The sequence below is a fragment of the Quercus suber genome, unplaced genomic scaffold, assembly GCF_002906115.3.
Source record: "Quercus suber isolate HL8 unplaced genomic scaffold, Cork oak 2.0 scaffold_24, whole genome shotgun sequence".
NCBI classification, from domain to species: Eukaryota; Viridiplantae; Streptophyta; class Magnoliopsida; order Fagales; family Fagaceae; genus Quercus; species Quercus suber.
The window spans coordinates 443,735-456,122 of NW_027069489.1; the positions used below are offsets into that span (position 1 = coordinate 443,735).

The 12,388-nt window shown below is 34.1% G+C and overlaps 2 protein-coding genes across 2 annotated transcripts; both read right to left on the reverse strand.

Moving 5' to 3' along the window:
• Positions 1-302: 302 nt before the first annotated feature.
• On the reverse strand, positions 303-6,892 carry LOC112030527 (CDK5RAP3-like protein). The gene is made up of 10 exons (XM_024063214.2): positions 6,689-6,892; positions 6,463-6,597; positions 4,409-4,503; positions 4,228-4,322; positions 3,991-4,126; positions 3,739-3,888; positions 3,084-3,650; positions 2,656-2,864; positions 1,941-2,073; positions 303-659 (listed from the first exon to the last, which is right to left on the reverse strand). The coding sequence occupies exons 1-10, from the start codon at positions 6,747-6,749 to the stop codon at positions 528-530; spliced, it is 1,713 nt and encodes a 570-aa protein (XP_023918982.1). The 5' UTR covers positions 6,750-6,892; the 3' UTR covers positions 303-527.
• Positions 6,893-11,729: 4,837 nt separating this feature from the next.
• On the reverse strand, positions 11,730-12,059 carry LOC111985763 (egg cell-secreted protein 1.1). The gene has a single exon (XM_024017408.1). It carries the CDS (start codon positions 12,057-12,059, stop codon positions 11,730-11,732), a length of 330 nt encoding a protein of 109 aa, XP_023873176.1.
• Between the last annotated feature and the right edge of the window lie 329 nt (positions 12,060-12,388).

Sequence of the window (12,388 nt, forward strand, 5' to 3'; positions counted from 1 at the left end):
CTACCCCAGACTATCAAGTTTGAGTAAAGATCACCCCATCCACATTTACCTTCTAGCTTGGTGCCACCAGTAACTTTCAAGACTCCTCCAAACACAGCTAAAAAAAACGCGGCTATAGACCTGCGTGTTTTGTAGTGAAACCCTTAAACTTTATTTCACATGCTTTAATATACCGTCTTTTAGACTTTAACATGGTATCAAAGTGACGATACCTCAACAGTAGCACTGCACGGTTTTCATAAAATAAATAAATAAAAGAGGAACCATTCATGGACTTTGTGACCAAAGCAAAATTCCACATGTATGACAAAATAAAATTTATTTTACCTTAAAAATTGAAATGACATGTTTTTCCAATTTACATAAATAGCTAAAGTTGAAATTAAATACTGATAATTTTCCATATCCTTTAAAAAAGAACAGGAAAAAAAGTTAAAATAAAGGCTCCGGCTCAAAAGAATGCCATTTGATCCTGCAACCCACTACCTCACTGAATATTTCATTGTTGCCAAAAACAACTCAAGTGTTTAAGCCCCGAGGCCACTTGTCAACAGGGTATTGATCTCGCCAATGATATTAACAGGTCTTCCATCGAACATGGACGAAAGTGTACTCTCACAAAGCTTCTTCAACTCCCTGGTTTTTGAAAGAGCTGCTTCCTGAAATGGAAATAGATATACTCACTATTTTGTATTTGATAAATCAATTACCAGTGACAAAGGGAAGAAGAATAGTGGATTTTTTTTTTAATTGAACCACATATAATTGTGTACCTTTTTCATCTGAGTGAACTCAAACAAGAACTAATAAAAGTTCTAATAAAGTTGATTTCAGAAGGGGGTTTATAAAGGCAAGGAACATGATGCAACTGCATAATGATGTAAGTGACAAATATATTGCGAGTAATCTATAAGGAAATGAATAATGAGAGCATGATAATATATGCCACTTAGCTAGACTCAGGGCAAATGGCTAGTAGTTGCGACTGGCAAGTATCAGAATTATAGTTCAGAAATCCAAAAGTTGGACTGCTTAATGACTATTCCTTATATCACTATATCTTCACATTATATATATATATATAAACAACATTTAGAGGAAAAAATGTGGTTTCTATATATGACTGCTTAATATTAAATTTCAGCACAAAGAAAATAGCCTAATGCACATCTATATGTAATTTCTAAAATCTTCCATGCATTACATGTGAAAGTGTTGTGGACTTGCGAAGAGAAAAATGTAGGAGAAAATTGAGAAACATGTAGGAGAAAATTAACTGAGGTCTTCATTTTAAAAAGCTTTGCATGGAAACCAGGTTCTCTCTCATTAGTTTTTTCCTTTTTTTTTTTTTTTTTTTTTTTCTTTTGGATAAGTGACCGGGTTCTCTCATTAGCAAAAATGAATTTCTAGAAAACTTAAACATTCAATTTTGGGTCTACCAAAATGGTTACCAGTTAATGTGCGTTGGGACTTGTGCGGGAGTGGACATGCACGCACACAGAGAAAAAGGTCCTCAAAAGGCCAAGAGTTGGATAAACACTACTGCATCATTTTGGAAAATTTTGGGTGGTTAATATCTTCAAGTAGAAAAATGATTTCACAGAAGTAGATTATGAATTACCAAAAATATAAAACATATTTTTATATGCTAAGAGCCTTGTAGCTCAACTTGCACCTCATGGTATTTCCAACACAGATATCCAAGATTCAATTTCCTTTTCCCCTATTGTAATTATAAAAAATAAAAGAGTATCTTTTGATACATTAAGGGAGTAGAAAGTTTTAGCAAATACAAAAGAATTTTTTTTTTTCCTTCTAAAAATAAAATAAGTATAATTTGTGTTCATTTTTATATAGTGATTCATCTTGGAGCATGCTAAAGAAAACAGTGGTGTAACAGTATAGATAAGCATTATTCATCAAATCAAAATACAACTCACTTGCTTCGGCCAAGAAGAGGATAATGAATTGTGCAGCTCCATGCGTTTGGTAGCCAAGCTCTTCAATCCCTCTTTCAACTTGACTTCATGATGCTTCTTCTCCTCTAATGTGGTCACTAGTCTGTCTAAAAATCTGAAATTCAGGCCAAAACCAGAGTGAATTAGAATTCTAAATTTTCTAACATTTAGATTGAGCCAATGGCTACTACATATACTACAAATATAAAATACCAACACACTAATACAATAAAAGAAGAATGAAACTATTTGAGCAAACTGCAATAGTCCGCCAAACTCAGGGTGGCAACAGATGAACTAGTGACAAAGAGAAGCAAAAGTATGTTTTTATATAAAAATAATAAAAAATTAAAAAAAAAAAAAAAAAAAAAAAAGAGGAACAGGAACAGAGTTCCAAGATATATTCAATATCAAATGATTATGCAATATCTGAGCAAAAAATTACCATTATTGTGCACTAATTAAGAATACAAGATGCTACATCCACATTTCTGTATACAAAAGATGAATTGAAGGTGGAAATTCCAATCAACTTAACTCATTACTTCTGCCTTTTACTGCTTTTCAAACCAAATGTATGAAAGTTTCGTTGGAAACTTAAAGGGAAAAGAAATGCAGAATAGGGGGGAGGAGGGGGGGAGAAGAAGAGAACAACAGATGTGAAAGGTACAATGCAGTCTAAAATATTGACTAGCACCTTTTAGAGTTGAGGATCAAGATCAAGTCCCTTGTTTTCCTATTAGTCAGCAATGAAATGACTACGGAAATTTCAGATAGCATGGTCTCCATGGCATCAGGAGTATACTGCTGCAGCACAAAGGGAGCAACTGCCTGGACTTGATGTTGCAAGGACAAAGTTTCTCCATTCTTCACCTCTGCCAATCGTTGATTTAGAAATGCTTTGACCTGATAACATTATGTCAATACTAAACATCAACCCTTGAACTAAAAATACTCTGCTCATGTTGGAGCAATACCAAACTAATTAGTTCTGTCAAGGCTGGATCACGGTTTTTCTACAGAAGAAGAAAAAGACGTCTAATGCTCTAAATATTGAAAAAACGAAAAAGGTTTATTGGATTCCCATGAGCCAGTAAGATATAAAACACAATAATTAACAGATACCTCATGCAGATCATCAAGAATCTTATTTCTGTACTCAGTCTCCAAAAGCTTGCTCCTCTCTTCATTCATTTCTGGCATTTGAGATGAAGTGTCTGGAACAAATGTCTGTTTGTCCAGACCAACGTTTGACAAACTGACGTCATCCATGACATCAACTTGGGGAGTGTCAACACTAACATCCCAAGATATCTCTGACACAGAAATCTCTGGGTGTAGACCAAGTTCAACTTTATCTAATGAGGTTCGATCAGATCCCACAACTTCATTTGGTGAAGGGTCCTGTAAGACCTCACTTGCATTAATTATTTCATAAGGACCCAAACCATTGCCATTATCATCTGTTTCTTCCACAGTACCAATATCCCAATCAATCTGAGAACTGTCAACCGAAATATCCCAGTCAATATTATCGGCAGCAACATCCACATTTGCTCTCAGAAGATCTGGCTCATTATAGCTTGATTGAGTATTGACAGAATTATCAATCTCAGAGCCCACAGAAACATGCAAAGACGGGGGATGTTCACGTATGTCTCTCAAGTTAGGTAACACAATCGATAAAGATTTCTGCAAAGACATTACAATCACAATTCATTCAGGGACAATCTATCTAGCAATCATCACAAGACAAATAAAAACCCAATTATTTCCTTACATCCTTTTCTGTGTGAGCATCTCTCACAAAGTTTGAGTAGTACTCCATAGCCTGTGACATAGAATCACTATTTATAACTTCCAAAATCTTGTTGAATGTGCTTGGGAGAGATTTTGCGGTCTCTAAAAGTTCAAGCCTCACATTATTTCCCTGCAAGATTTAACAAGTGCCAAGTTTATGCATCGATTGTAAGCAAGAACATACACCAAACCAAGATGCCAAAACATTATTGAAGTGGTCCACTATCATAACCTGCAATCCAAGCTCTTGACAAGCCTCAACATACTTAGCGGCTGATAGAGCTGCATTTCTTTTTATATCAGCTTCCTTGCGCTCTAGCTCTAATAGTTGTTGCTGAATCTTCTGCACCTGTTTCTTCTGATATGGTCTTCATATTTGAAAAGTAAGTGAACCACATAGACATTAAATAAGCTTCTTACAAATTCTCAGCGAACAATCAAGAGAACAACCGCAAGAGAGCACACTTACATTTCATAGTTTACATTTTGAACCATAATTTGAGCGGCCTCACCAAGGTAAATATGATCCTTTTCAAAAGAACGCACAATTGCCTCCCAAGCACCCTAGAAAATTCTAAGATATATTAAACTATCTTATGAAGAGTTTAAACAGAGAGAGAGAGAGAGAGAGAGAGAGATGAATTTCTTACAGCAGCACCTGACAGCCGGCCAAATATATTCCGGCTTTCTGGAGTTGACTTTAGAAGAGTTTCATATATTCGTTTGGACTCTAAGTAATCAATCCCTGGAAACAATATCTTAATCATCATACCACCACCAAATAGTCATATTAACCAACTCATCACTTTAGCACCTAATCCCTTACACTTTTAATGGATATTTATATAAATAAAAATCTCAAAAGTGAAGTGCTTTAATTTTTGAAATCTTAACACCTCCACAACTCCACATTGCAGATATATCTCAAAATAACACTAGTATTAGGATTACTACTTAATTCTTCATCAAGATCCAAATTATACACTCTAAATCTTTGTTCTTTGATACATTGTATGATGATTTAAATCATAAATAAGTACTAGCAATAACAAACAAATAAAGTGAAGAAAAATAGTTAATTCATAAAAATATGAAGTATCACTATCTTGATGACCATATCTATAATGTGGGGACACAAGCCCAAAGATATATTGGGCTTTGGGCCTTGTCCGAGAAGGCCCCGTGGTCCGAGAATAGATCAATAGCAAGGAAGACATGATACTTCGAACTTTATGAACAAATTGTGACTATAGAGGGTGGGAGAGTTTGTCCGAGGAGGAATACCTCCTCAGCTAGACGCAACGAGGATCAAGATGTGCCTCCTGCCATCTAGGGTGACACTCCAAGAGGTTCTATCGATAAAGACATGCATCATGAACATACAGGGACGATGGGAGCTAGGAAATATCTAAGGAAAAGCTGCTGCCACCGCATTAAATGCCCTGCAGCTAACTTTCTAGCTGCATTTATGCGGAGAAGACTCCTAAACAATGCTGCCTTGGCTACCCCAACTCATAGAGAGCCAGAGAGGGTGTCCGATGAGACAAGTACTCAAGTAGTGGCCTGGATGATTAACAAGTGAAGGGCCAAGATTATTGAAAGGGAAATATATAATATAAGAGACCTCTGAGGAAAGGGAGGGGAGGAAACATAGAAGAAGAAACACTGTAGCAGTCAAGAGCTGAACTTGTAACCTAAGTTGAGAATCAATATACAAGAACTGATCTCTTCGGATTGTGCCGAGAACAATTTTCTTTAGATTAAATCAATTTGTCTTCCCTTTCTTGTCACTTGAATCCATTATATTTGTTGTCCAACTTGTTCAATCCCAATTTTCCACCTCACTCTCTACAAATTCATTGTATTAGGCTTTTTTGGGCCTAAGTTCATTCATCAATTTGGACTAGGGACCCAAATTGCATCCTTACATATAAGATGATGGTTTGGCATTTAGATTGTTATCTAAAACCTAGAATATATCTTTCACAAAAATTTAAACTACTTTGATTTCTTTTCTTCTCAAATATTACTTTCAACTTATAGAGACTTTGACTTGTGCCACATTTTACTTATCCACTTGTTCTCATTATAGGTTTTTCTCCAACCTAAGACTTAACAAAAGCATATCAGCTAATTTAAGTAAAAGAACCTACAAAAATGGACCATAATTGTCTTTCAAATACCCGAAATAGTCTACTTAATAGGTCTACTCAACCAAGCAATGGCTGTTTGATACACAAATCAATTGGGTTCCCAACATATTTAGCCTCATCATCAAAACATTTTATACTTTTTTGAAAATTTATTGGGTTTCTACCTGCCTAATTTAAGATTTTTTTTTTCTTTAAATTTCCTTTGTAGGAGTTGTAAGTCACATTATGAAATATGAATCATACCCTTTCTAATCACACCAGCTTTGCTAATGCCAGCATTTGCTAATATTTCAATTTTCAATATATTCTAATACCTAGACACAACCAAAATAAAACCCAAAATTCAAAATTTTTTTTTTCCCCACAACCAAGCAGAACCAAGTAAAATAGGTCATTCCCCACAACACAAGCTTTTTATCATAAGTAATTGCAAAAGTGAACCAAAAACAACATAAAAATCCAAGACAGTGTAGCAACATTTTCCAAATATTTATATACCAAAATCACACATAAAAAGTCGATAAATGTTTAGACAAGAAATGGAAACACACCTTCAGGGTCTAGGGTTTGGAAATAGGGATCGATATCCTTAGGGAGAGAAGAGAAATCCTTGGAAATCCGAGCTCTGATTGCCGCCAACTTTTTTCGCCAATCCGCAGGTATTCGTTTCCGATCAATCAACCATTCTTGAATTCAAAAGGAAAAAAAAATAATAATAATGAACGAAATTGCGTGAATTCAAGGAAAGAATTGAAGGTGTGGGTATAGATAGTTTACCTCCGAGACGAGAAAATGTGATGTCGATGGGAAGGTTTCGAATGTCATCGCCACTCTGCATTTTATTTTCCTATCTGCGTTTTGAGAGACTTGTCTGTCAGACCCAAATTTCAGTTTCTGCTTCTTCAATCTTCAGCTGTGTCTCTGTGTGTTACGGGTACCGTTAACAAACAAACAGCCCGGCTTGTTTCCATAAAAATAAAAAAATAAAAATCTTGTTAGTTTTACTCTACACTTTTAGTTTAATAAACTAGTCAAACTCAAATCCAAAATAAATAAATAAATTATAAATTACATATTTAAATTTTGAGTGTTTAAACTCTAAAATTTTAAATTTTAAAATTTACTCTCTGAAATTTAGAGGTTTTTAGATGTTATACTAACATTTCAAAATTTGAATTTTATATCTTAAAGTTTGGGAGTGTTTGAATTTTACATCCTAAACTTTAGGATGTAAAATTCAAACACTTCCAAACTTTAGAGAGGAAAATCCATTTACTCCTAAAATTTAGGACTAAAATCCAAATTTTGAAATGTTAGGGTGTAAAATCCAAACACTTCCAAATTTTAAAGTATAACCTAAATTCTGAAGTTTTATGATATAAAATCCAAACACTTCCAAACTTTAGGGGTGTAATTTACAATTTATCAAAAACAAAAAGTTTATAAACAGGCTTGTGAATGTTAAGGGTCGATACAAACCAATTTGTGCTTGTTTATGGGTTCTGTAATAAACTTGATATGAGTCTGACAAATGAAAGCTAATCTTACAAAGACTTTTGTGACTACTCGTCACCAAATAAACTTAGTGTTATGCTTGATAATGTACTTGTGTTAGATCTTCTGTCTGTTTCAACTTCAAAATTTTCTAGAAAATAAGTTATTTTTTTAATGTTTGATAGCAACCTTAAATGTGTAAGAATAACTTGCCATAATATAGATTTGTTTTCCAAAAAAATTAGTGAAAAACAATTTTTAATAAATAAACCATACTTTTTATGTTGACAAAGAGTAGTTTTTCTTTAATTCATTTTTTCTAATGCTAACAACCACTAAAAAATGCAAAAATCTATCTTCACATAAGGATTTCCACACAAAAAACAAAGAGCTCGATATTGAGCTTGAGCTCAGCTTGATTAAATGAATCAAGTCGAGCACAAGCATTTAAAATTTTTGACAAGCTCATATTTGAATATCATTTATAGGCTTAGTTCGAGAAAAAATAACTTTTTTTTTTAAATCTTAAGGGTCCGTTTGATTGGAGGAGTAGAAAAGTAGAAGAATAGAAGAGATTTTAATTTCCCTTTTTTTTGTGTTTGGTTGGAGGAGTAAAAAAGTGAAGGAATGAATTTTTTTTTTCTTTGGTTAAAAAGAAAAATGGAAGGATAGAAAATGTAGTTTGTATAAATTTACAATCTTTCCCTATTAGATAAAACAAAAAATAACACTTTTTAAAATTTTTGTTAAGAATATATACACGAATGGACACTTCAATGAAATAAAAATAAAAAATATAATAAATTCAAGAACCTAAAAATTTTTTTATAAAACCAAAAAAAAAAAAAACAAAAACAAAACTAAGGAGGAAAAAAAAAACGAAAAAAAAAAAAAAAAAAAAAAGAAGAAGAAAAAGAAACGAATAGCACTTTCACTCTGTTTGTTTCGCTGAAAAATCTTCTGTAAAGATAGTTTTCTACATTTTCTAGTATTTGGTACTTCCTTTAGTTAATGAAAAACCCTAATAAAAATAAAGCTTATTTTCTTTAAGTTATTGTAGGGATAAAGGGGCCCAAGAATATATGTTGGATCTTGGGCCTTGTCTAAGGTCGCTTAGTGGTCCGAGGATAGATAAACAGTAATGAAGATGTAAGACTCAGAACTCCATAAACAAATTACGAATAAGAAGGTTGTGGAAGGTAGGCCGAGAAGGAGTATCTCTTCGGTTAAACAAAGCAAAGATCAGAAAGTATATTTTGTCATCCAGAGTGACATTTCAGAAAATTCTATTAATAAGGATATGCATTATGAACGTACAAATGGGAGCTAGAAAATATCTAAAGGAAAGCTGCTACTACCGCATTGAATGCTCTGCAGCTAACTTTCTGGCCGCATTAATGAGGAAGTGATATTTGAACAGTAGTTTTCAGCCTTAGAGCATTCACATCAGTGTTTGCATAAGTGTGTATAAATGTGCAAAATAAAAAAAGTCATCACTTTTACACAACTTGAGCAAAAAAACTACCCACATCAGTGGGTGTATACTTGTTTATATTTATCAGTTGCTACAGTACCCGTGTAAATATACACGGGTACTGTAGCATGGTTATATCATTTTTAATATTTTTTTCTCTCTCATCCTCTTAGCTCCCTCTCTCTCTCTCTCTCTCTCTCTCTGCGTCCTGCTGAAACTGCTCTTGAGCCTATTCCCGGAGAGGTTTCTGCAAGGCTTTCTTGGCTCCGGCGACCTCCATCTCCGCCAGCCTCTACAAGTGGTTTTGAGCCCCAACGGCCACCAGTCTTTTCCTGCACCCCTGGCTTCCTCCACCGAGCACTGCCGCCACCACCATCACCGGAAACTTTGTACAAACCAGCTCATTCGATCTGACAGTCAAAAGCGACACCAACGCCTCCGCCGCTGACTCTTGTAGCCCCACCGGCTTCGGTGACTCCATTAGCTTGACTCTTGTAGCCCCACCGCCGCTGATCTCTTTCTTCCTCTGCACAATTTCTTTCCGCCGTTGACCCTCAGACACCCAAGAACTTTCAATTTCATCCTCCAGTGCCTTGTTTTTTTCTTTCATATTTCGGGCCATTGCCAGGAGGTGGGTTTCAATCTATTTTTTCTGGTTTTTTGTTGATTGTGGGTGTGGGTCAATAGGTTGGGTGGTGATGATGGTGGCTGGGTGCTGATGTGGGTGGTGATGATGGTGGTGATGGTGGCCGTGGGTCTGTTAGAGAGAGAGGGGCAATGAAGGAGTGAGTAATAAAAAAATGTAAAATAATGAATATTTTATTGAATAAACGTGTAGAATAGATAAACTGATGTGTGTGTTTTGTAAAATTAGATGTGTAAAATAGAAAAAGTAGGTTTTTTTTTTTTTTTTTTTTAATGGAAATTTTGGCTTTTTGCATTTGCAATGCTTGCATAAGTGACATACCAAAAAGGCAAAAACCAATTGGTGAATTTCAGTTACTTCAATTGATAAAGTCTCTTGTTGTTGAATAAAAGATCTAGAGCTCAAACTCACCTGCACCAAAACTAATTGGTGTCTTAGCCTAAAAATAAAGAGTTATCATTACGGATCAAACGCTTAAAACCATTTTCCTATTTTCCACACAATAAAAAAAATAAAAATAAAAATAAAAAACCCTTACGTCAGTGACTACATATATTGCCATAATCTCATTTTTATAATCTTGACTGAATGGAAGTTTGAATATTTGGTTAGAAGAGTCACTAACATGGTTGGATGCAATAGCATTTTAGGAGAAAAATTGTCACATTCTCTGCAAAATGGTTAATTAATATTAAAAAATTTTTAATAATTTTAATAATTTAAGATTGTTGTTTTTATTGTTACTGGCACAACTATTCCATATCAACACCATTGCTCAAGGGAAATGATCCTCTTAATTTTGTTTGAAACGAAGAATATCCATATGAACATTGAATTGGGAATTGATGCATGGGATGCTTGAATTTGAAATTGAAAATCTCATAGGCAAATTTTTTTAAATAAATCCCTTCTTGACCTAAACAAAAGAAAGAAATTAATTATTTGAATCCCCAAAACTTTAAATAAGATCCCACCTCCAAATCCCCAATCCAAATTCGAAACATAGCAATTTTTTTGTAATAAACATTCTAACTTAGAAGGCTCAAATTGTCACGTTATAGAGACATACAGTAACATCTCCTATTAATTTGTTACATTAATCTGTTTGTTTTCATTGGAAAACCTTATATGAAAATAGTTTTCCTATGTTTGAGAGCATAAAAATAAAAAAAAATAAAAAAAAATAGATCAAAAGAGAACTATATTTGGTCAACAAAAAACTCTATTAAAAATATAACTTATTTTTTAGAGATTGTTTTTTCTTTTGTTTCTTTTTTCTTTTTTTTGAAAACACCATCTCTCTCTCACATGTCAATCAAAATCAATCTGTGTAATATATAGACCAATTTTCATACTTGTTTAATTAATATTGGTTGATGGGTTGACAGCATGAAATGGATGAATTGCTAGCCATGGTAATTGCTGTCTCAATACGTGTGATTGGTCAGATAACCAATTGATTGTGAATCCGTGAATATCACCCAATCATATGTGGTGACAATTATCTCTAGCATTAGTGCGAATTGTAAAACCTATTTAACTAATGTCTCAAAGATATCAGTTCATGACTATAGATATTAATCTGGGCATGCTGTTGCTTTAGGAACGGTATACAAACATTGAAGGAATTTTCTTTATTGGCATTGATGAAGATTGTTGATAATTAATTTGATAGAGATGCTGTCGTGTTATTTTAGTTTAATATTGAGCATTCCAAATTAACTTTACAGTTAGTTTACACAACATATCTGTTAGCACATGCTTTGAATTATACAAGAAATGTTAAAAAAATATATAGTGCATATCAAATACGGGAAAACATTTTCAAGTTTATTTTAAAGGTTATTGCCAAATACAGGAAAATAAGATAGTTTTCCTAAAAATGCAATTTGAAAAATAACTCATTCTCTAGAAAATATTAATGTCGAAACAAACAAGTGAGACAAGATTGCAACTAAAAAGTTGACTTAATAAGATATATGGTATTAGTTTGTATGGGTGAGAAGAGATTGATGCTCGACATATTACATATCCATATTTAAGCACCTCAAATGCTACAAGTGTCACTCAACAAAAAAGCCCAAACCATACTTGGAACCCAAAAAATAAAAAACAAACAAGGACAATAAGGACAACATTTATTTATTAGAGATATCAAATTAAGGTAGGGGAACTATGGGACTAATTTAGAGAAACTTGTCTTTTTAGCCCTCAATTGGTGTTGGTGACGGTAATGGCAATGTTTGAGCAGCAGTACTATCATCTTCTTCAGAAGCATCACAATAACCAAATAGAATATCACCCTCTTGCTCAGTGAAGCCAAGGGAGCCCATCATAGCTGGCCAACACTCACGTTGTATAATCCTTATGGCACGACAACAGTTGGATCCAAGATAGGTCTCACCATTGAGGAAGAACAATATGGCTTCTCCACTGCATGATTGGAGCTCAAACAACGATTCCCAGCAGTTATTTTGATTGTCCAATTTTAAACGAGTTGCAAGGGTTGAGGGAGAGTTGAGAGGTCCTGCCATGGCTAAGAAGGCCATGGAAAATGTTAGGAAAAGTGTGAGAAAGAGGTTGAAAGAGTAGGCCATGAGATTGAGACAGATAGAGATAGATTGGGTATGAGAGAATGGTATTATTGGTACGTACTCAAATGGGGTTAGGATGGTTGCATTATATATACATGAAGTTTGTGCATGGGAAAGTCTAAAAGACTTAAATGGGTGCACAAGTGTGGAGGCCAAGAGATATAGTAACTTATAAGATAATTGGAATTTTAACAGTTAAAGACATTATAGTAGATGTAAAGACCATCTACATTTATGCTTTATGCCTTTATATGAATAAATTGATTAGC